At 39.1% G+C, this 24,380-nt stretch overlaps 1 protein-coding gene and 1 long non-coding RNA gene across 16 annotated transcripts in view; one reads left to right on the forward strand and one right to left on the reverse strand.

Annotated features, from left to right (window-relative positions):
• Positions 1–24,380, forward strand: part of LOC117197712 (uncharacterized) — a 180,266-nt gene that overhangs the window by 11,707 nt on the left and 144,179 nt on the right. The window lies entirely within an intron of this gene.
• The window catches only part of CC2D2A (coiled-coil and C2 domain containing 2A), a 137,868-nt gene that overhangs the window by 6,198 nt on the left and 107,290 nt on the right, over positions 1–24,380 (reverse strand). For 9 of the 15 annotated variants that reach the window (XR_004478510.2, XM_033410664.2, XM_033410662.2 and 6 more), the window contains 9 exons: positions 23,302–23,407; positions 23,005–23,114; positions 21,786–21,882; positions 20,745–20,843; positions 17,652–17,828; positions 11,878–12,081; positions 7,249–7,338; positions 5,432–5,545; positions 2,379–2,513 (listed from right to left, as the gene is read on the reverse strand). Coding sequence is in view for 13 of the 15 variants with exons in the window: in XM_033410664.2 (XP_033266555.2) it covers positions 2,379–2,513; positions 5,432–5,545; positions 7,249–7,338; positions 11,878–12,081; positions 17,652–17,828; positions 20,745–20,843; positions 21,786–21,882; positions 23,005–23,114; positions 23,302–23,407 (1,132 nt within the window). In the remaining 2 variants the exon portion in view is untranslated. Of the gene's footprint in view, positions 1–2,378; positions 2,514–5,431; positions 5,546–7,248; positions 7,339–11,431; positions 11,513–11,877; positions 12,082–14,512; positions 15,514–17,651; positions 17,829–20,744; positions 20,844–21,785; positions 21,883–23,004; positions 23,115–23,301; positions 23,408–24,380 lie in introns of those variants that run through there. The other 6 variants (XM_033410670.2, XR_004478511.2, XM_033410669.2 and 3 more) reach the window with 6 other exon arrangements.

Raw genomic sequence — 24,380 nt, forward strand, 5'->3', positions numbered from 1 at the left:
GAAGGAGGGGGAAAATCAAGGACAGTTCTGGGGTTGGAATCGGGGTAACTGACATCCACAGAAGTAGGAAGGCCAGGAGGAGGAGCTCTTTTTAGAGATAAAGGAGAAATGATACGAGTTGTGGATGGCCTGAGTTTGTGATTTTGGTAAAGCATCTGGGTGTCTAGCAAACAGTTGAAAATTCAGGACCCAAAGATTCTGGGGCTAGTGACAGAATTGTGACTTTTTTTGCCAGGATAAACTAGATAGAGATATAATAAATAATGTGTGGTTCTGCAAGAAATCTAAATGTAGAATTTTCAGGAAAATTTACTTTTAAGGTGTGGAAAGGAAAGCCAGTGGAAGAAACCTAGGGAACTATTGCAGAGAAATGAAAATCAACAGTCCTTTATCAGTAAACCGAGGATGAGAAAGTGTTTTTTTCCATGAAGAGGTGATTAGTTGTGTCACGTGCCATAGAAAAGGACAGGAGAGTGAGGAATGGAGTAAACCATTGGATTTATTTATGCATTAGCAAGACAATGGTACTTCTCAGAGGGTATTTCTGTAGAATGGTTAGGGAAGAGGACTAGATTATAGGAGGTTAAAGTCTGAGTGTACTGAGGAAGTGGAAGCAGGGCATATAATTAATATTTAAAGAATTTTGGAAGGAAAGGAAGGAGGGGCAATGGTAGTTTAGGCTGTAGCCGGGTTGGGAGAAGCATGTTTTAGAATTGTTGGACTTCTGAGCCTATTGATGGAGAAGGAGAGAGAAAACATATAGAGGCCAAGTTGGGACAGTTAGTGGAGCCAAGTGTTGGAACAGGAGTAGAAACACAAACATGGGTGGAAGGGGGAGACTTACTTCTTGGCAAAGGAGTGGAGGAGGAAAAAGGCTGACAGTCCAAAGAGGTGGTGTGGTAGAGCAGGGGCAGTTGAGGTTTCAGAGTGCCAGGCCTGCAAAGCGAGCCTGAGGTCCTCTGCTGAGGGTGGCCGAGGCTTAGAGCAGGTTCAGAGCAGCTGCCATGTGGGATGGCCGGCATCATGAGCCACTGCTGCCTGTCTTGTTAGAAGAGGAGGAAAGGGGGTCTTTCTTCCTCACAAAACTTGGGCTTTATGTGAATTAGTCAACCATACAGTGATTGTTTTGAGAACTAATAATTTTGACAAAGAATGGAGTTCTCTGTAGGCTTTTTCAATGCCTGTTGACTCTGCCTGATTACTAATATGACCTTAAGATGGTTCTCTACATGTATTAATAGATGGAGCTTAGCAGATCATTTATGATTATGATACTGCTTTTAATTAAAAATAATAACATGCAAATTGTACACTACACTGCTCTTTTCACACTTGTAGTTAATAATAGTTACCATTTGCTGAATACCTATGAAAGACAGGTACTTTGCTGAGTGCTTGGCATATGTTATCTCTAATTATAGTAGTAACCCATAGACCAGTGGTCTTCAAGGTAGGGTGCACATCACAGACATAATAGAAGAAATATTAGATCTTCTAATTATTTCTTTTCATTTTAAGAGTTTCTTCTGTGTGTAATATAAATAATATATTGATCCATAAGTAAATACATATATAATTTATAAATAAAAATACATATATTGGGGATATATGCTCAAATGACTTTTCTGACAGATAAAGTTCAGAGAACACTCAGGTAGATAATGATTATAAACACAGTCACAGTAGCCAACACAGGGTTGCTACTGTATGTTAGCTGCTTTGCATTGATTATCTCATTTACTTCTCACAGCTACTCTGTAAAGTAATTACTAACAAATACCTTCATTTTACCAGTGAAGAAACTGATGCTGTATAAGATTAAGAAACTTTCCTAAGCTTACATAAGTAGTAAATGATGATGTTGGAATTTAAACTCAGGCAGTGTGATCCCATAACTCGTGTTTTTAACCAGCGCCTTATAGAGTACCCTTCATAGTTAAATGGCCCCCCAAACTGGGTGCAAGCAGAATCACCTGATGGTACCTGGGAATCTCTTAGAAAAAGAAAAGGAAGAAAAGAAAGACAGTCTTTTCGGGTGATAAATTTGGCTCATTTAGTTTTCAAAATACTATGAGTTCGGCATTGTAAACTCTTACTTTGGAAGGGAAAACAGGACAAGCCAGAATACAATCTCAGGTCGTCTGAATCTAAATCCTAAATTCTTTCTTTAACCTCATTCTGCTTCTCGAAGATCAGGTGACTAATTCAACCAGAAGTTTTTATTTAGAACAGTTCTGCCACTGTGCTTGACACTGCGTTTCTTTAATTGGTATTATATATGTTTATGTAAATTTTTTTGACACAAAATATTATTAAAATCAGATCAATTTAAAAAAAGCAATAGTCAACCACATTTAAGAGGAAATGGTAATACTTACATTATCGGGACCTATTAAACAGCCCACGCTTTTTAAGGGGCAGAATGTATCAAATTGTCCATAACAATGTCCACTGCAGGGATTCCATATTAAATAGTGACTTTGCTCCCGAGTTAGCACATAGGCAGTTGGACCCTGAAGGAAAATAGCCATTAAACCAGTTTCCGATTAATTATGCTATTAGGGTCAAGAGTAGTTTGTATAGACAGTTCATTATTTTAGTTGGACCCCTAATTTCTAAACCCCATGGCTAATGGTGAAAATTATTTTGCAGTTCTAGATTATGCTGAATTAATAAAATCAAAAGTTTATTTTTGCAAAATTCTTGCATCTGCAACTAGTGTGATATAGTGACCAAATAGGAATAGTGGTCATGTTACTCAACCGACATATCTTTTTTTTTTTTTAAGTTAAATGGGGTATGTTGTGGGTTTTTTTTTTTCAGTTTTACTGAAATATAATTGATGTACAACACTGTATAAGTTTAAGGTGTACAACATAATGATTTGACTTCCATACATCATGAAATGATGACCACAGTAGGTTTAGTGAACACCCATCATCTCATACAGATACATTAAAAGAAATAGGAAAAAAAATTTTTTTTTCTTGTGATGAGAATTCTTAGGATTACTCTCTTAACGACTTTCATGTATAACATACAGCAGTGTTAATTATCTTTATTATGTTGTATATTGCATCCCTAGAACTTATATATCTTATAACTGGAGGTTTGTACCTTTTGACTACCTTATCTAATTCCCCTTCCCCCTACCCCTGCCTCTGATAGCCACAAATCTGATCTCTTTTGTATGAATTTGTTTTTGAAGTATAATTGACCTACAACACTATGTTAGTTTCTGGTACACAACATAGTTATTTGATAATGTCTATACATTTCAAACTGATCATCATGAAAAGTCTAGTTATCATCTGTCACCATACAAGGCTATTACATAATTACTGACTGTATTCCCCACACTGTATATTTCATACCTGTAACATTTATTTTGTAACTAAAAGTTTGTACTTAATCTTCCTCACCTATTTCTCTCCTCCCCCCTCATTCCTGCCCCCATTCCCCCCTCCCCATTCCCCCTCCTCCCCCCATTCCCCCCTCCTCCCCCCATTCCCCCCTCCTCCCCCCATTCCCCCCTCTTTCCCCCATTCCCCCCTCCTCCCCCACCATTCCTCCCCTCCTCCCCCCATTCCCCCCCTCCTTCCCCCCCATTCCCCCCATCTCCCCCTCCATTCCCCCCTCCTCCCCTCTGGCAACCACCTGTGTTTTTTGTTGTATCTATGTTTCTTTTTTTAAAAAAATTATTTTTGGCTGCATTGGGTCTTCATTGCAGTGCACAGGTTTTCTCTAGTTGCAGCGAGCTGGGGCTACTCACTGCAGTGGCTTCTCTTGTTGTGCAGCACAGGCTCTAGGCACGCGGGCTTCAGTAGTTGTGGGTCGTGGGCTCTAGAGCACAGGCTCAGTAGTTGTGGCACACGGGCTTAGTTGCTCCATGGCTTGTGGGATCTTCCTGGACCAGGGCTTGAACGCCTGTCCCCTGCATTGGCAGGTGGATTCTTAACCACTGCGCCACTAGGGAAAGCCCTCTATGACTGTTTGTTTCATTATGTTTGTTCATTTGTTTTGTTTTTTAGATTCCACATACACTATTTGCCTTTCTCTGACTTACTTCACTTAGCATAATACCCTCTAGGTCTCTCCATGTTATTGCAAATGGCAAGATATCTTATGATTGGCTGAAGAATGATTATTGATGGAAATACGTAATCACTGCATTTTCTTTTTAGAGTCAGTTAAGATTGCCTTTTAAGTATTTAGAAGGCTGATTAAATCTGAATACTACTTCTATTTCTAATACAGTAATTAATATTTGATATACATTTATAATTATGTAAATGAATAGAAGATAATTTGAGAGGATACTTACTAAACTCTTGACAGTGAGTACACCCAAGGAGGGGGTGGGATTGGGAGTTAGAGCCTGAAGAAGGACTTTAACTTTTAATTCAGAATACTTATGTATTATTAGATTCTCTTTTTACAATGAACATTTATTCATTCATTTATTTCTCATGTATGATTTCATTTGATGCTCACTATAGGCTTCTGGGAAAGGCAGGGCAAAACTTACTCTCCCACTTTCATTATAAGGCTCAGAGTTGTGAAGTGACTTGCTTAAAGTCACACAGCTCATGAGGAGTGGGCATAACCTTGAACCCAGGCAGGCCTTGTGACTTCCTAGCCCATTATTCTGTTCCTTGTACCAGGCTATCTGGGAGATAATGATGGAGCATGAATTAGGATTCAGATATGATACTGCCTGTCTAGTAGCAACCTGTGCTGTCTAATTCCTAAGGATTCCTAGAGCCCTTCTTTTTGAAACACTCTTTGGATAAGCTGTTTCAGTCCATATGACTTTTCTAAGTTTGTACCCCAAATTACCCCCAAAACGTGCCCCAAATTTCGGGAAATTTGCAGTGGGCTGGGGAAACAAATTTTAGTAGTCGCTATCTCCAGTCTAATAAAAATAACAATGGTGTTACCAAAATATAGCTGTGGACATTCTTTTCTTTGTTCCTGTGGTTATCTGCCTTGTTGCCCTTTGCCTGCCAGGTTAATAGCAGATGCCTGTGGATGAAGCAGGCGTGAAAGACTCTCTGTCCTTGCCGCACTGCTTCAGATCCCCTTCGGTCCTTGGCATGAATAACACTAGATCACTAAGGGAATCAGAATTCTTAGTAGCATGGGCGGGAGGGGGCTCTTGCTAAAAGGACAGAGCTAGGTGGGGACTGTGGGTGGTAAAGGGCTCCGATTTGCCAAAAACACCCTGAAGCATTGTGCAGGGCCCGAGTACCCTGAAAGCCACTTCATGTTTTATTGCTGGTTCTCTCTTCCTGTTGTGGAATCTCTGGGCTACTTTCCTTGCAACTCAAAGAATTGTTATGAAAATAAGTCCTGTCCATGATTTGGAACATAACACAGCCATCCATGTTAGCCAAGGACACTTTGTTAGAGCCAACCTATGTGGTCTTACCTCAGGAATAGCATTGCCCATCACCAGCCAGGCCTTCTTACCCAGGGAGAGGAAGTAATTGCACAGTAATACTGCATGCTCTTCTTCGTCTCCTGCCAGGAGATCAAGAAATTGCTGACCAAAATTAAAAACAAAAAATTACGTTGCATTGACTGACCGCTTCATTCTAGATTGGCTGTATAGGATTTTAAAAAGTCATTGTTAAAATTAGTACCTTCAAGGATAAGATCTGTTTTAAAAAGATTTTTCCAAATGTTGGTACTGTGTTGTTAATTCATTAAAATAAAAAATACCGCAACACTTTTAGTCGGACATGGTATTTTCTCTGACATTGATGACATGATTTCTAGAATCCATTATGGGGTGAGGTGTGGGAGACAAATTTCAAAGTTCCACGTTTTACTTTGAACTTACATATGGTAGCTCCCTGTGTACGAAACACTTTTTCTTTGTGAAGACGTTATTTTCTAGAGCAGTTTTAGGTTCACAGCAAAGCTGACAGGAAGGCACAGAGATTCCCCGCACTTTCTTGCCCCCCCACAGGTACAGGCTCCTCCACCATCAACATCCCCCGCCAGGCGGCACGTGGGTTACAACTGACAAACCTACCCTGACGCACCATGATCACCCAAAGTCCATAGTTTATATATAGGGTCCACTCCTGGTGTTGTATGTTCTGTGGGTTTTGACAAGTCTGTCATTACAGTATCATGCAGTGTGTTTTCACTGCCCTAGAAGTCCTCTGTGCTCTGCCTGTTCACATCCTGTCCTCCCACCCTGGCCACCACACTGTTTTAAGCGCATTGCATGCATCAATTCATTTGATCCTGGAAGAAACCTTTGAGGGTGATACTCTCATCTTCCCATTTTACAGATAAGGAAGTGGAGGCACAGGGAGATGAGGCAATACCTAGGAAGTGGAAAAGCCATTCTGGCTCTAGAGCACATGAACTATATTCTATTCTTCGTATATCTTCTTACAGATATCTTGAGGTTGTGGAAATTTTATCTCTAAAATTATGAACATTATGTTGCCAAAATATATTGGGGAGCAAGAAATTTTAAGTGTACTTCAGCTTCTTCCTTTTAGAGCTATCCTTCAAAGGGAGTTGTATACCACAGTTCAATTTTATGCAAACACAGTACAACATGAGATCCAGAAGCAGAATGAATACCAGTGATAATACATGTTTGTTTCATACTACTGAAGACTCATTTGGAAGTTTATGTAGCATACGTTGATTGTAAGTTCCATGAGGTCAGAGGCCATTTTATTTTGCTGATAGCCAGAACTAAGTACAGTGTCTGACATGTGATAGGTGACCAAGAAATACATAGTGGATAATGACATGCCTTTAGAAGCCCATAAATTAAGGAATATGCAATTTCCAAAGCCCATGCATTAAGGAATATGCAATTTCCAAATGTAATAGAGAATGTGATTTTGATTATTTTATGAATAAAATTGGGATGTTGTTAAGGTAACATTGCGAGGATAAATTAGCATTAAGACATCTGAAGTGGTTTTGTGTGTGTGGGTGCGAGTGTGTGTGTGCGCAAATAATTAATTTTTTTGTTTAATTTGTTCAATTAATAATTTTAATTTTAATTAATAATTTTGTTTAATTTCTGAACTTTGGGCAAGTTGAACCAGGAAGAAAAAAGTACCTCAGAATTTAGCTCATCCTGCTAAACAGATGGCTGTGTAGATTTTTATAATAACTAATGAGTGTTACAATTTAAAATTATGCAAGCCATTTACTAATGTTCCATGAAATCAGCTCAAACTAGTAAGTCTATGAGGGAGAACTACTTACATCAGATGTGCTCCACAGGTCACAGATACCAGCAAATGAAACAGTGTCAGGCAAGAAAGGAATCAAAGACACATATCGAGCCACCAGTTCCTGTTTAAACAAAATTAGCTGTAATCATTTTTCTAATAAAATAGAAAGCTGGATCGTCTATCTCATTTCTTGGAAGAAAGTTTCATATATCACAAACATTTATGTGAACAAAATGAAATGAATGCTCACAAGTGCTTACTAAGTGTTGTGTTAATATTATCTCATTTAATCCTCTCCATACATCCTGAGGAAGATTATTGTTATTATCCATCTTTTACAGATGAAGAAAATGGCTCTTGGGTCTCTTTGAAATGTTCTCATCTTCTTCCCGCACCCGCCGCCACCCCCCCCCCCCCGCCCCACTTATAACAAGACTCTCGAAGATCATCTTGTATTTTCTCTAGCCCAGTCCTGAAAGCAGCCATTTCTCTAAGAAGTCCTGGTTCCTTTTAGAGGGCAGTAGTATTTAGAAACCAAGATGGGTGCATCACTGTGGTTGTAACTCACTATTTCTATAATTGCTCAGGAGGCTGAACATCTTTTTATATGCTTATTGGCCTTTCGTGTTTCCACTTCTGTGAATTTGTATTCAAGTATTTTGTACATTTTTAAATTGATTTGTAGTTTTTAAAAAATATATTCTAGTTACTATTCCTTTGTTTATTACATATGTTGTAAGTGTCCTCTCCTGATTGTGGCTTGTCTTTTCCTTTGTGCTGTTTTTTGCTAACTCAAGTTCTCAGTTTTAATATGGTCAAATTTATTCTTTCTCGTTATAGTTACAGTAAGTCCCCTACATACGAACGAGTTCCATTCCGAGAGCGAGTTCGTAAGTCCAATTTCTTCGTAAGTCTGACAAAGTTAGCCTAGGGACCCAAACTAACACAATTGGCTGTATAGTACTGTACTGTAATAGGTTTATAATACTTTTCACACATAATACTTAAAAAAAAAACAAACACAAAAAAATAAAGAAAACATTTTAAATCTTACAGTACAGTACTTTGAAAAGTACAGTAGTGCAGTCCAACAGCTGGCATACAGGGGCTGGCATCGAGTGAACAGGCCAGAAGAGTTACTGACTGGAGGAGGGAGAGGAGGTGGGAGGTGAGAGATGGTAGAGCTGAAGGATTGTCAGCAATAGGAGATGGAGGGCAAGCTGCAATTTCACTCATGCCTGATGCTGATGACACAGGTTCTGGTTCCTTGCTGGAACCAGATGCACGTTCACACCTTTGAAAGTTTGCAACTTGAAGATTCGTATGTAGTGGACTTACTGTAGTGCTTTTTTCTGGCTTGTTTAAGGAACTTCCTACCTCAGGTCATAAAGATAAAAATGCCTCTCATATTTAAGTCCTCAATCTATTTGTTGAATGGTGTGCAGCAGGAATCTATTTTTTTTTCCATGTGTAAAATCAGTGATCCCAATACAATTTATGTAATAGTCAATTTTTACTAATTTCCAATGCCAGCTTTGTCATATATCAAGTTTGAGTGGGTGAATATTTGAGTAGACCTATTCTGGATTTTTAAATTCTTTTCCATTTTTCTCTTTGTTATTTGTGTTCAATACCATTTTACCTTAATTACTACAGTCTCATAAGTATCTGGATATGACGTGGCAGATCTTCCCACTGAGTTCTTCTTTCTCTTCAGGATCGTCTTTGCTATTTTTTTGCCCTTTGCACTGCTGCATAAATATTAGAATCAGCTTGCCAATTCCACTACAAGCTGTTTTAAAAATCTAGTTTTACAGTCTTTGTCTTTTAACTGGAAAGTTTAATCCCTTCACTTTGATTGTGATTATTGGTAAATATTTAGACTATTTCTACTACCTTATTCTGTGCTTTTTATTTATTTTTCTACAATTTTTCCTATGTTTTTTCCCCTCCGTACTCTCTTTACCCCCTTTTGTTATTTTATCTCCTGCTGGTTTGGAAGTTATACTCACTTTTTAAGATTCTTTTAAGTTGTTAATCTAGAAGTTCCAGTATGAATATTTAACTTAAAACTCTAAAGTTAATAAATATCTTTGCCCTCATCTTGGAAAATATACAAGGGCATTAAAATGCTCTCGTAGATCCTGTCCTGACATGTATACATTTTTTTTCAGGATTTTTGTTTTATCTTGATTTTTCAACCACATTGATTTTATTATTACTGTGAAGACAATGCTTGTTGATTTATTCACTAATTTCCCGTTTTCTTCACCTATCATTATGTGTTGCATCTAGGATTTTCTGAGAACCTTCCTTCTCTTTATATTTTTTAGAAATTCCGTAAGTGAGAATCTTTTGGTTGTAAATTCTCCCAATGTTTGTGTGAAAGATAGTTTCACTGGTTATAAATTACTAGTTTGATGACTGTTTTCTTTTAGTCTTTTGAAGATGTCATTCCATTTCTGGCTTTCATTTGTGCAGCTAAAAAACCTGTTAGTTTAATTACTGTTCCTTTTTAGATAATCTGCACTTTCTCTCTAGCAGCTTTGAAGATCATCTTTGTTTTTTTTGTTCCCTATTATACACCTGGAGTTTAATTTCATTTTATTTATCTTGTGTGGGATTCATCGGGCTTTCTGAACCATTGTTGTCTTTCATCAAATCTTGAAAATGCTCAGCTCTATCTCTTTGAATATTGCTTTTCTTCTTTTAAACACAGTTTGGTCCTCCTCCCTCTATCCTCCATGTCTCTTAACCATTCCTTTATGTCTTCCATTTTTTTCTGTTTCTGTGCTATATTCCAAGTAGTTTCTTTGCCTGTATATTCATGAATTATCTCTGTATTTAACTGTATTTAATTTAACTCTGTATTCAACTATATTTGATGTTAGGTTTAAACTGTTTGTTCAGTTTCTAATTTTAACTATTCTTTATTTCTACAAGTTCCATGTAGTACTTTTAACACGCTGTGTGTCAGTTCTAATAGTCTATTGTCCTTTTGTTATATTTTCAATTCCCTAGATTTCTTAAACTTACTAAACATACCTATTTTATATTCTGAATCTGGTAATTTGTTTCCCGATTCTGCAGAATGTTGTTTCTGCTAACTTAGCTTCTTCATAGTGACTTATTTCTTCATTGATGATCTTTTATATGTTCATGTTGCTTGGAACTTTTTCTGTGGAATTTTTTTGAGGCTGTGTTTAAAGGATGTTCTCCTAGAAGAATTTGGGTTTGCTTTGACAGGGACTTAGGGGCATTACCAACAGGGAATTCTTGAAATTAAATTTCGATTGAAGTTTTTTGGGGTCCTACAGGTAGTGTAAATTTCAGTCCCAAGTGTGAATAAGTACAGCTTAGTGATTAGGAATTCTTAGGAGAGACGTTTTTTTTTTTCTCTTCCATCCAGAGTCAAGGCTGAGACAGGCAGGTTGTCTTCTGCAGGGCAGAGTATTTCCTAGTTTACCTACCAGTGAGTTTACACTTCAAGGGTCCCAGCTCCGTGGCTGAGTCTCTAACCCAATGCTCCAGCACCATGCATTACCTTCCATCTCCAGCAACCTTGAGGCCCATTGAAACCCATCTCTTGGCATTAGGAATTACGGGTGACCCCAGAGCAAACAGTATTTCAAGCCCTCACCCTTGTGGAGTCTTACTTTCCTGTTGTTTCCTGTCTCTGGGTTTTCCTCCTCATCTTATTTCCATTTCAGTCATGATTTAAAACATGTTTTAAATATTTTATTCATCACTCTTAAGTGTTCTCTACTGGGAGAAGTTTTCTGCATATCTACTCTGCTAGAGAGAATAGAAGTCCCTGTTAAGGTTTTTAATAAAAATTTGATTATTAAAAGTAAATGTAATATAGAACACAATGTTTATTTGTTTTTTTAAATATATATCTATATCTGCAAATAGGCATATCATTACCCTGTTCCTAAATTACTAAATTAATGACTTATTAGCAGCAATTACTCTCTATACTATCCACTCGCCAAAGACAGTTATGGGTTACTGTGTCCACTTAAGAATAGCCCATTCAGCATACAGTCCTGTTCGTGTGAGATTGCGACGGGTATGGTGCTTTGCAGGCAGAGAATGATGCATGATTATTTAATGGCCTGGTATGCATGTGCTTTACGGGGATGGCCTACATGCTTGTACATACTTAAAGCTTGGAAACAATTTTTGCTTAATTTGAATTTAATGATGCTTACAGCATTAAATATAATATTGAGTAGTTATCTTGGTATAACAGAAGGTGCACGAGTTCTAAGTCAGAGGCCTAGGTTCAAATTCTAGCAGAGTTATAGAGAATACATAATGAAAACATGTTTGTATAAGACATTGTGAAAGTGTAGAGCATCTTCCAAATTCTAGTTTTCCAGCACCCAATGTAATGTCAGGGACACAGTAAGCACTCAATAATTAATTGTTCCCTGAAAGAATGGACTAAGGATTATTATCCTCACTGGTACCTTCAGACTTTTCTAAAGAAAGTAAGCCTCATGGTACTAAAGGAGTTTTAATCATTACTTTAATCATTAATGATCTTGATCTAGTTACTATCCTAGGTACTATGAAATGTGTTAATTAAGAGGGCAATATACTGAAACTTTAAAACCTTTTTAGCGTCAACACCGATTGGCTGTGAAATACTTACTGCTGTTGCCTGGGGATTGTTGGGGTGAGTGTTAAGGAGCTCCTGAGGAGGATTTAAAGGCTTGAGATAACGAGTAATGAAGACCGTTTTCCCACTAATGTCAACCACTCTTGTAAGGCACTGACGATTTGGAAACTTTAAGGCACATTCAGCTTGAAACTTCTCAGTCGCTTGAAGCAATTTCTCATCTTCCTGAGAATCAAACTTCAAAAATAAAGACTCCATGTTGTTTGTATATCATTACAGGAGATACAGCAGAACCTGTTCAGATCCCACAGTCAACATGAACTCAATGTGTGCTTCAGGAAGTATGATTTAGTGACCACCCCCTACAAAACTGTCAGGCCCCAGTGTTCCTGAAGCTTTATTTAATTATATTTATAATTTAAAAATTAGATGGATTCATTAAACACTTAAAATATATTCACCAGGGCTTCCTGGTGGCACAGTGGTTGAGAGTCCGCCTGCCGATGCAGGCGACACAGGTTTGTGCCGCGGTCCGGGAAGATCCCACATGCCATGGAGCGGCTGGGCCCGTGAGCCATGGCCGCTGAGCCTGCGCGTCCGGAGCCTGTGCTCCGCAACGGGAGAGGCCACAACAGTGAGAGACCTGCGTACCGCAAAAAAAAAAAAAAAAAAAAAAACAATATATATATATATATATATATTCACCAGCATTGAAAGAAAGTAGTCAACAGGCAAGCAGCCATATGGAAATTATTGGATTAATAAAGCAACAGATAAAAATTAAACTATGATGTACTACTTCTGATTGATGAGACCAAGCAATAGTTTTATGTGTATTTTGATGTTGGTTTTAGAGGGGAGAGGGCTCAGAAATCAAACATTTCAAATGCAAAGGTAAAGCAACTCATGTTAAAAGGACCACAAATTTACAAGTATATATGGATGTATTAAAAAGTTTTAAATCCATAACCAACATACTAAATAATAGTAATGGGTCTCAAGGTAAAAGGAAGCAGAACTCGAAACATCAAATGTATAGTAGTTTTTTTAAGTGGTTCTCTGATCCAAGATGAGCCAATTCCCAGACTTTTTTTGTTTTGTTTTTAACATCTTTTTTTTTTTTTGCTGTACGCGGGCCTCTCACAGTTGTGGCCTCTGCCGTTGCAGAGCACAGGCTCCGGATGCGCAGGCTCAGCGGCCATGGCTCACGGGTCCAGCCGCTCCGCCGCATGTGAGATCTTCCCGGACCGGGGCAGGAACCTGTGTCCCCTGCATCAGCAGGCGGACTCTCAACCACTGTGCCACCAGGGAAGCCCCTGTTTTTAACATCTTTATTGGAGTATAATTGCTTAACAATGGTATGTTAGTTTCTGCTTTATAACAAAGTGAATCAGCTATACATATATGTATATATGAACATATGTATGTTCCCATATCTCCTCCCTCTTTCGTCTCCCTCCCTCCCACCCTCCCTATCCCACCCCTCTAGGTGGTCACAAACCACCGAGCTGATCTCCCTGTGCTATGTGGCTGCTTCCCACTAGCTATCTATTTTACGTTTGGTAGTGTATATATGTCCAACTCAAAGCAGCTGAAACAAAACAGATTTCAATTGTCTCTGGACGTAGGGTGTCATTTTTTCCTTCAAGCCATTGTTGAAACGTAGCATGGAAAAAAGCAGATACTTAAATGTTTTTACAAGATTTTTGTTGTTTAGTATAAAAATGTATGTATGGTTGCTTACATTTCAAAGGATTTTAAGACAAACTCAAAATTCTATTAGAAAATCAATTTTTAGGTAAGATTTACATTCTAGGTAGTGCTTGAAAGTTTTGTTTGTTTTCGAGGAGGGAAATACATCTAGATATCCCCTTCATACTCTGCTTTACTTATTTTAGCATTTAAAACTGTTGATATATTTGTTTACTCTGTCTCCCTCATAGAGTAAGATTCTTGAAGTCAGGGATTTTGTTTTGATCTAGTTTTTTACCTTCAGTGTTGAGGATACTACACACATAGTACATAGTACATAGTACATAGTACATAGTACATAGTAGGCACATGGTAAGTGTTTAACGAATGTTGTTGAATGAATGAATGAGAGCACAGAGAACATCCCATTACTTTTTTATGACTTTTAATAGGATCTAGTATACTGAATTGTTCTTGGCTTCTCTTATATTGGAGCTGGACTGTGGCTCCTGTTTCTAATTTGATTGCTGTATCCTAAGAAATTGAGGCAGCGGTTGTGGCGGATACATAGGATGGAGGCATTTCCAAAAGCCTCCTGTATATTCTTCATGGGATGTGCCCTGACATCTGAATCCTAACATTATCATCATCGTCGTCATCATAACCACCTACTCAGCACAGTGCCAAGACACGGTAGCTACCGAATAAGTGTTATGATGAAGACATAAATAAATGAAAAAGGTGAGCTTACAAGACTTTGGTATGGATGTATACAGACTCTAGGGTATAAATAATTGTAACTTTAGAAAGACTGAGAATTATGAAACAAGGGTGGTGTGAAGAAAAGCACTCTTTTGAAGTCATCCCTGTTTCCTTTAAACTTATTAATTTACACATGCATCCAATTATTTAAAAAACGTTTGCTGAAAGTCTAAAGGGTTCTAGGCAGTCTGGATAAATGTATATGAAACAGACCCCTCAAGAAACTTCTAGTCTGGAGGAGAACATTAATAAGCAATCAGGTGCTTGAAACACTTGACCAGAGATCCTATAGGGATAGACACCATATGCTATGGAAGCATTAAAGAGAGGCAGCTATAGGCAGTGTCCAGAAAGAACAGTAAAAATCTTCAATCAGTACTGACTGCTTCCAAATTGAAAAAAATATGTATAAAACTTTTTCTGCCACTTGGACCTGGATGTTCTGCTGTGTATTTTGACTCTGTAGTTAGTGCTTCTTGGGAGCAGGGCCCATGTTTCAATCATTTTGTGTTCTTCTCTACACTGAGCATGCATAATGTAAGCATTTAATAGGTATCTATTAATGGTCATTAATACTTGTTTAGACCACAAGGATGCCATTTAATGGATTGAAACAGTAATTTAAGGGTAGTATGCCATGTTGGTAATCTAAGAAGTGCCAAGCAAAAGTTAAATACTAAAAGGATTTGGGTCGTTTATTATGAAACAAATAAAGGTGGAACTGACAAATTCACAATTTGATTCAACATGAAATTTGGAAGATTCTTAACTGGCTCAATTCTTTAACTTCTAGGTTAATGTAAATATTTACAGAAAACTGAATGGGTTTATTTTCTCTTTGAATACCTACACTGTGGCAGCTCCACTGACCAGAAATCATTGTCCCAGCCACACTGTTTCTGTAAGAAGCAGCTCATGGATTTTACGGACGTGGAAACAGTGGAGGTAGCTCCCAGTATGCAGGTGACATTCAGACATGTGACTTCCTGATTCAGAGCTAAATAAGAAACTTTCTGACAAAATGAAATGGGCCAAAAGACAAAGGTAGTTATTATTCATGAACTGCAGACATCTGTAGTTCATTGCCAAGGGACCACACATACAGCAGCTTCCATAAGGTGGCAGAGGACAGAAGCAGGTAATTAAAGCCTAATAACTATTGGCTGATGAATAGTAAAACAAAATGCTTGGTACCTTTTTAAGCATGTCACTCATCTATCAGAAGCAAGAAAGAAAAAAGAGAAGGAATAAGAGGAAGACTTCATTAACAGACATAATCTATTTTAAAAAACTTTTGTTTTTATCAAGACGGAGTAAAGTAGGGGTTGTTAAGAGTTTCAGGAGTTGCTACTGATTTTTTAGACAGTTCCATGAGTAAATACCTTTAAAAAATCATATGGAATGGTTCAGCATGGGATGATAGTGGAGAGAGGACTCTAATGGGCTAATCCTGGCAGTTGTTGTTAAGTGGAAAAACAATTCCAGGTTGTGGTCCCTACTATTTAGGGCAAGAGCTTCTCTCTCCTTTCTGCCACTTTGTGTTTAGGATGCCAGGATCCTGTCAGTGCACAAGTCTTCCTTATCAAGGAGCAGCAGAGTCTGCCTTCCACAGGGGTTTTTCTTACGCCCTCATTTTGGAGGTCTGAGAGAAATGCCACATACAGCCACAGTGGGGCAGTGAAAAGCCACCAAAGGCAGCAGCTGACAGCCTTGATATCTCATTTTAAGGAAGGAAGGCCATAGGACCCTTAAAACTTCTGCAGGAGGAGGTCAGTGCCTGGGAAGAAGGCCAAGTACAAAGGCCCCTCTGGTTTTCAGCTTTTCAGCTTTTCAGCCCCAGTCACAGACTGCTCTCTCGTGGTTTGGAAGCTCACCTCCAGGTGGAGTACTAACTGACCGCTTTTGCTTCTGTTAAGAATACATAGAACTAGCAAAATCATCTTTTCTCTGGGAGCATTTTTCTGTGTGAACATGCTTTTTGACTTTCTCTTGAGTTTGTACATGAAGAAAAGCATTCCGAACATGTTTCCCTTCCTAGAAATATTTTGAAATGTATATATTCTAACATGATTTTTGGAGAACATATTTGGCACAGCTTTAGTGACAAAGGCTAGCATATAAGGTTAATTTGAATTTCATAGATTTGTTTTTCCAACAATCCTTCATGTTTTCCTGTAAATGCCTTGCAAATAGGAAATAGTATTTTTCTCTGTGACCCAAACTGTAATAGTGGAAAAGAAACAGAGGAATGTGCTCATTGTTTTTCATCTCTGTCTGAGTCTTAATTACAGTGGATAAAGAGTCAGCATAATAATTTGGGCAGTGTAGCTTAGTAGTTAACAATTTGGAATTTTTATTTGCTTTATTAGGCAGCTATATTCCCAGTGCCTAAAAAATGCCTGTCACACAGAAGATGCTCAGTAAATATTTGTTGAATATATATGACTTAAAGTCAGACAGATGTTTAATTGTTAGCACTGCCATTTACTTCCCCGGGGTGAACTTGGACAGTTCAGCCCCATTTTCCTCATCTCCTAGTTGAAGACCCACCATACAAGACAACTGTGAGTATTCAGAGAGAGGACACATGTCAATGCCTGACAGAGTGCTCTGGACAGAGTGACAACTCAGCACATGGTGGTGGTGGTGGTGGTTGTCATTACTGATTTAGTTTATAATAATAAGAGGTCATGATCAATCTTTCTCCCAAGTCTGATAAGGGCAGTATACATCAATGCTGCACAAGTATGTTACATTAAGAAAGTATCTCCCAATTCTGAAGGTTGGGAAACAGTTGCTAACAAGTAGAAGTTCTAGAAATTCTTTTTCTCTAGAGCTGTGCAAAATTAGAGTACTTGTGCATATACTTACTTGTTTCTGTCCGAAGGCACTGAAATAAACTGTGGTGACCCCTGAAGGTCACCTGGTTTTATGATCCTATGAATTGATTCAATATACAACATGACCAGGGACTTGAGGTCAGATTTAGAAATTCATTTCAGCACGCTTGCCAGTAAGTGTCAAGATAATAAAGCAATCTGCTTTTCTACTTTCATATTTCAGTTTCTACCCAATGAGAAAATTCTTCTAAAAGTAGAGCCTGTTTATATTTGTTTTGCTTTGCTAAAAGTTTAAATTGCTGATTGACCTGATTATTGACTCAATGAACTACAGACCCACACTGCTGTTCTCTAACCTTCATTCTGTCCAAACCGAAAGAGTAATAAATGGATACTGAAGTAAGGAAACCTCTGCTTGTGCCATTCAGTACAATTTTATAAAAGCATGGCCTAGCAAGCATTCCTCAGGTTCCGTCCGCGTCAGACATGCAATTCCAGAGAGTACGCAGTTACCTTTTCTCGAACCGACTCCCCAGGAACCAGCTGAGGCTCCAAGGTAATGAACAGGGTGATGTAAGAGCCTTCACTTAGGCTTCGGACAGCGTCAAAACCCCGCTCAATAATCACACTTCGTTCCTTACTGTAGCCCAGAAGAACTGGGGGAATATTGATTTTAAATGTCCCATCAATCTGTGAAGAAAATACCGTTCTGTAAACATCCTGGTGATTTTCCAACACAAGTTCAAAGGTAAGTGTCAACTCCTCATCATCTGATGAATTCAGTAAAAACTGCTCAGGCTGTATTCAGGGCCCAACCCGTCTCTCCAGGCTTGTCTCCTTAAGCTGTCACAGCAAGGGCTCTCTCTTTCCCTGCCTTCTTTGCTTGGTTCAGTGGAACATGTGCTAGTTATGCAAGTTGATTCCAACACTAGGTTGCCTGTGTTCAAATCCTGAATTAAACTCAAAGTGTCTCAGCTTGTGCATTTGTAAAAAGGAGATAATAATAGTATCTACTTTGTAGGGTAATTATGTATGCTGAATGGATTAATAGATGTAAAACACTAAGAAAAACGCCTGTCCTGTGCTAAGTGCTCAGTAAGTGTTAGCTGGCAGCCAGTCCCGTTTTCTGGGATGCCTCAGCTTCCCATCTCCACCTTTTAGAATGTTAATCATTTTTCAAGGCTCAGGTCAGATATTATCTCCTTCGTGATTTGTTTTATCTCCACCAGCCTTACATACAACTTGCTTCTTTCATTTATTGCATTGACACGTTCTGCCAGACTCTACTGTCGTGTGCGTATTTATCATGTTCTTTTAGATAATTGTTCTTTGCAAATAGAATCTGTATTGTGCTCTTTTTTGTATCATCCATCTCCAATATACCACAGTGTTTTTGATACACAGGAGGTGCTCAATAAATGTAGGCTGAGCGAATTACAAGCCTCTTACATAAAATGACCTAAATTATGTAGAGGTTCAAAAAGGCAGAAGTTCTTACTCCTTTGTAGTCAAAGCAACAGTAAGTTTATGGAAGACTGTCTAGTACTACAAAACTACTCAGGGCTAGACTTTGAAATTCACAGATTTTCAGAGAATCCAATTTTTATTTCAGTGAATATGTCCTCTAGAGAGGAATGAAGGAAGCTCTTATTTATTTTCCTCTTTACATTGGTGGAGTTCCCCCAAAGCCTGTATGTACCCAGGCAGATGAGAGGGTACAAGGAGAAGAAGAATATAAATACAGTGCCGTATAAAGTACAGCTGAAATAACTGGGCACATCTGGTCTGTAGAACAGATAGATGAGCCAGGAGGGAGTGGACACTGTCTCCAAATAGTTGAAGTGTAAGAATTTAAGACAGAGTCTCTCACCCTGGGCACTGTTGATGTTTGGGGCCGGAGAACTCTTTGTTATGGAGAGCTGTCCTGTGCCTTGTAGGGTGTTTGCAGCATTCCTCCCTCAATACACTAGATACCAGTTGCACCCCTACTAGTTGCAACAACCAAAAAATGTCTCCAGATATTGTCGGATGTGCCCTGTCGGTTCATTTAAGAGCATGAGCTTTGGAATCAGGCAAAACATTTAAAATGACAAATGTGATAAAATCATTCTCAAAAGCAATATTGAAATGTATAAACTCAGAAGTTGAATAGGTCTCTCTACTTTTACCAATCTCCTTCTTCAAGGATAAGCCAATGTAAAATGTTGGAAATTGGTAAAAGTTGAATCCCAGATCTGCTGTAAACTTCGGGATTTGAGTAGTTACTTACCTTTCTAGGCTTCTGTTTTTTTCATCTATAAAATGGGGATAATAATGTCTATTGAGCTGTTGTGAGGTTTAATTAAGGTGACATATAAACTAGCTAGAAATGGTATATATCAATAATATGCACCTGATAAATATAGTTATTCCTACTATTATTACCAAATTAGGAGTCTCCTTGTTTTGTATAGCTCCAAACCAGGACCTATGAATGGGGGTCCCAGGGAGGAATTTAGTTATGGCACAGTTTAAAGAAGAAATTTATGACAGAGATTTGGAAAGAGAGCAAGCTACCTTATGAGGCAGTAAGGCCCCTGCTTCTAGAGAGTATGGGTATTACTAGGATATAGTAAAGGAGATTCATTTATCAAGAAGGAGTTTGGAGTAATTACTTCTGAGTACCCTCCCAAATGTAACGTCAAATAACATGGGCAGTTTGATTTGCAAAATGATGTGCTCTTTAAAATTTTTTCATTTCAAATCTATTCGAAGAGGGAAATGTAAAATTTTTGGCACGCGTATAGCTGCAGCATCACTTGTAGACAGTCCCTTTGGTCTAGGGAGGATTGCAATTCCAAATGATTCTTGAAATTCCAACCAATCCAAGCCTCTCATATTTGAGTTTTGTTCTTGGCCTTGCTTGAGACCATGACCCAGGCAGCATTTGCTCTAATGTGGTCATCACATGTGGATTTAAACTTTTTCCTCTTGTAGCTGTGTGAGATTAACACAGTCTTTGGCTCAAAGCCTCCTGTTGCTATGGATTTAATACTGGGATATTAAAGCCATTTCAGAATCTTTAACTGTCTCAGATTAGAGCTACTATGCCATTCAAGAATTGTTAACCTAACGGATCCCCTTAAGCAAAATTGTTAAACTCCGAAGAATGGTATTTTAGTTGAGCAAGGCGCTACCAACCATTTTTCATTTTTGAAATGGTGAGGACTCTGGAAACATTAAAGCACTTGATTAAAATGGGCCATCAACTGGCCTGGTTGTTTTCTTCAAGTTATTTTCAGGCTTCTCTATCCACTCCACTTTTGTCATTTTTGACAAGTTTCTACTTTGTCCTACCTTCTTCACTTTCATTTAAAAGTTAAAAAATTCTCAGATTGGCAAAGTTGTACATTAACTACTAACTGTAAGAAAGACAGATGTTTTAATAAGTCATGCAAATATGACAGAAGATCAATGACTTTATATAGGGATTTTTATCTTTCCAATAGTGGCCTTGCACATAGGTTCTCTCAGTGTTAAGGGTATACTTCCACAAAAAAACCTTTAACAGGAAAAATGGATAGAGCAGTTCCCTATTCCTGTGAAATTCTTACTTTTGATGCTTACCCTTGCCTGGAAATATATCGTGCTAAATGGAATTTTCACACATCCCAACCAGTGTCTCTCAATACGGGTGTGGATTCCACTTCCTCTTTCACGGTCATCCTAAAGGAGGGGTGGGAAGTGATAATTGTTTAACAACTCCGGATAGGAAGTAAGAAAGCAGCAGGATTTTAGCTGAAAGCCCGGTAGGTTTAAGTTAAACAGATCTAAGTCACATTCTGGTTAAGACACTTAATAGTTCTGTGACCCTAGGAAAGTCATTTAACTTCTCTGAACCTCAGTTTCCTCATCAATAAATTGGGAATTTAACAATCTACTTTGTAGGGGTATTTTAAAATTAAGACAGTGTATAAAAAGCCCCTAGTACAATTCGTGGATCATAGCAGACAGTCAAGTTGAAAATAAAAAAACTGGTTCTCTTCCTCCCTTCTTTCTTTCCCCGTTTATACATGTCAGGTTTCAAAAATTCCAAATTTTGGGATTGATGCGGCTCAGGGCAGGCTGCCCCCAAATGTGCCAAAGTGGCACGTGGATTACTTTGAATTCAAGTTACTTGAAAAGCAGCTGGTGCAAAAACACTCTGACCCTCCTTTGTCTGCAGAAAGCAGGAAATAAATCTCCTGTGTGAAAGGTGCCCTCCCTGCACCTGGGGGTAGAGAGACATCCTTATCACCAGAGACAGGGAATCCAGGGCTGAGGAGGCTGTACAAACAAACCTTGTTATTTCTTTACTAATTTACCCCAAACCAAACATCTATGTCTTGTCAATTCTTCACAAATTTATTGTTTCTTTGTCTAAAAGGTATAAAAGCTGTCTGTTTTGGTCACTTCCTAGATCATATATCTATGAGACCTTTGTACATATAAAATTAAAAGTTGTTTATTTTTCCCCTGTTAATCTGTCTTGTGTCAATTTAATTATTAGACCAGCCAAAAGAACATACAAGCATAAGGGGAAATTTTCTCCTCCCTGACAGGACTTAACACAATGGGTAGAGGATAGGAAAATGAATACAGACATCTTTCTCAAAAACGTGAACTTACCTCTAAGACATCATATAGAACTTCATCTAAAATGTTGATGAACACGTCATCTTTCACTGACTGCAAACTGGTGGTGCTGTAATCCCCATTGGGGGCCCTGCAAATGGGCACCCATGATCAGGGAGCATGAAAAGAGCAAAAGAGAAATAATGAGTACTCAAACGTCCAAACTGGAAAAATACCTGAATATGAGCATAGATAGGAGGACTAATGGCAGTTGTCTCATTTAAAGGATTTCTCTAGCACGGAGACCCTCTAAGGTAGTGCCTGTACTCAAATGGCAAGGCAGTAGACAGCAGGCTCCGTGCGGAGAGACAAACCCTTTTGCTGGCTTGTCCTGGTGAGTCTCACATCATCTCCCAACCATGGTGAGCTCTGCAAGGAGCCAGCTGGCTACATACAAGGTCTCCAGCTGATACTGATGCTGGTATGTGGACTTCCTAAGCAACTGGGCTCTGGAAGGTGCTTCTCTGTCAGACCATCCCCTGGTCATAAACCTGTTGTTATGTGGCTGGTTGGATGGTCCCTGCTTCCCACTCACTTTCCCCACAGATAAGTAAAGCAAGGTAGGGGTGAGGTTCATCTCTTATAACATCACCTGCTCTGAGTCCAGCCAAGCCTGGCCCAAGCAGGCCTCTCCATGGCATGGCTCAAGACCAGGCTACTGCATCTGTTGTGCTGAGCATTTGCCTTTAACTTTTCTCATTCTTTTTGCTTGTACTATGTATAAGAGTGGTATCTGTTTCTCCCTTCTGACTTAACTAGTTCTAACCCTTGCTCAGTCTCTAATTTACTATTTGGCATTAAGCAAGTCACCTTTCATCTTTAGGTTTTAGTTTATTTTCTATAAAAGTAGAGCACTAGACTAGATAATTTCTGGGTTGCTTCAAGATCTGAAATAAAGAGTCTTTTAAATATGTAAAATCATTTAATCAAAAATTTTAAATGCCTATGTATTTCTGATGAGGGAGAAAGCTTAATTTATGGGAACTAGGGAGCTTCAAAATTACTTACAGCTTCCAGAGTTGGGGAGATGGGGAAGAAAAGAAAAACAGTGTAGAGGCTGTGGGATTGAGGGACTGGGAAGCTTGGGCTGTAAGAAGCCAGAGCCTGGAGAGGAGTGGGGTGTCCCAACAATGAACCCAAGTTTCGGAAGTTGGATATTTTCCCATTTTATTCTTGATTGGAGTCACTTGTAGAATGAGGAAAATATGCCTACCTAAATGGAAGTTCGAGTTCTTCATTCCAGCTGGGGTTTGGACCTTCAGCTGTAGTTGTATGGCAAATTGTTCGCTGAAATGAAACTTCTACAAAAGGACGTACTAAAACCTTAAAATCAAGAGCAAAGAATCTGTAACAGTAGAATTATTTTGATCCTAACAGAGGTAAAATATATTTCTAAATGGTGTGTTTCCAAAGAAAACAAGGCAGAAAACAGACTATGAACTTTCTAGGCAATTCTTAAAAATAGAAGGGGCAAGATTCTAAGTGGAGATCCAGCACTGGGGTATTTCACCTGGCCGAGGGCGTAGTCAGCACTGTGGGTTGCGCTTGGTGTGGTTGGGGAAGCAGCATGCTTTTCGCTGAAAGTCCTTGAAGATCTCGATGGCTGCTGGAATTTGCTAGGAGAGAAAATGTATGAAAGAAATAAATGGCATAGAAAGTCTAATTATATACTTTGCAGACGGTTTCTCCAAAGATGTATGGTGTTGGTGGCTATGGTGACAGACATACTCTCTAAGCTTGTTGATGCTTCAGAAGTCTTTTTGCATGCTCTGGTCCTCCTCAGTCACCTAGTGATTACGAGAGCCTTCCCAACTTTCATCCATAGGCCTGCATGTCTGGCTGGAATAGAGGAAAGGGACCTCTTCTCTCTGCTCTCTCATGGGTGCCTTTTCCCCCATAATTGAGAACCTCAATCCCTCTCAGGTAGCAGAATCCCGAGCTTCCTAACCAGCCTGCCCTGCCTCCATCCAATTCTGGTCCTTTCCCACTGTATTTTCTTTGAACGTGCACTCTGCAGTAAACATGAGCTATGTATCCCAGGTAAGACATCTCTCTCTGGGCCTGCCAAGCATCAATGGGAAAGGCGGTCAGGGATTCCTAGCTTGAGTTAGGATCTACGAGTCTTGCCCTCTTTTCCTTTTGAGCTGCCATTCTTAAAGGGAGAAATGAAGGTCATGTCCAGAGATCCTCTCCCAGATACCTTCCCCCTCATCCCAACAACCCACTTGCATATTTGTTTTTGTTTTTCTTTTTATAAATTTATTTTATTTATTTATTTTTGGCTGCATTGGGTCTTTGTTGCTGAGTGTGGGCTTTCTCTAGTTGCAGGGCGCGGGGGCTACTCTTTGTTGCGGTGCATGGGCTTCTCATTGCAGAGGCTTCTCTTGTTGCAGAGCACGGGCTTTGGGCGCACGGGCTTCAGTAGTTGTGGCTCGCGGGCTCTAGAGCGCAGGCTCAGTAGTTGTGGCACACGGGCTTAGTTGCTCTGTGGCATGTGGAATCTTCTGGGACCAGGGCTCGAACCCGTGTCCCCTGCATTGGCAGGTGGATTCTTAACCACTGTGCCACCAGGGAAGCCCCTGCCTATTT

This window comes from Orcinus orca, chromosome 4 (assembly GCF_937001465.1).
Source record: "Orcinus orca chromosome 4, mOrcOrc1.1, whole genome shotgun sequence".
Classification (NCBI taxonomy): Eukaryota; Metazoa; Chordata; class Mammalia; order Artiodactyla; family Delphinidae; genus Orcinus; species Orcinus orca.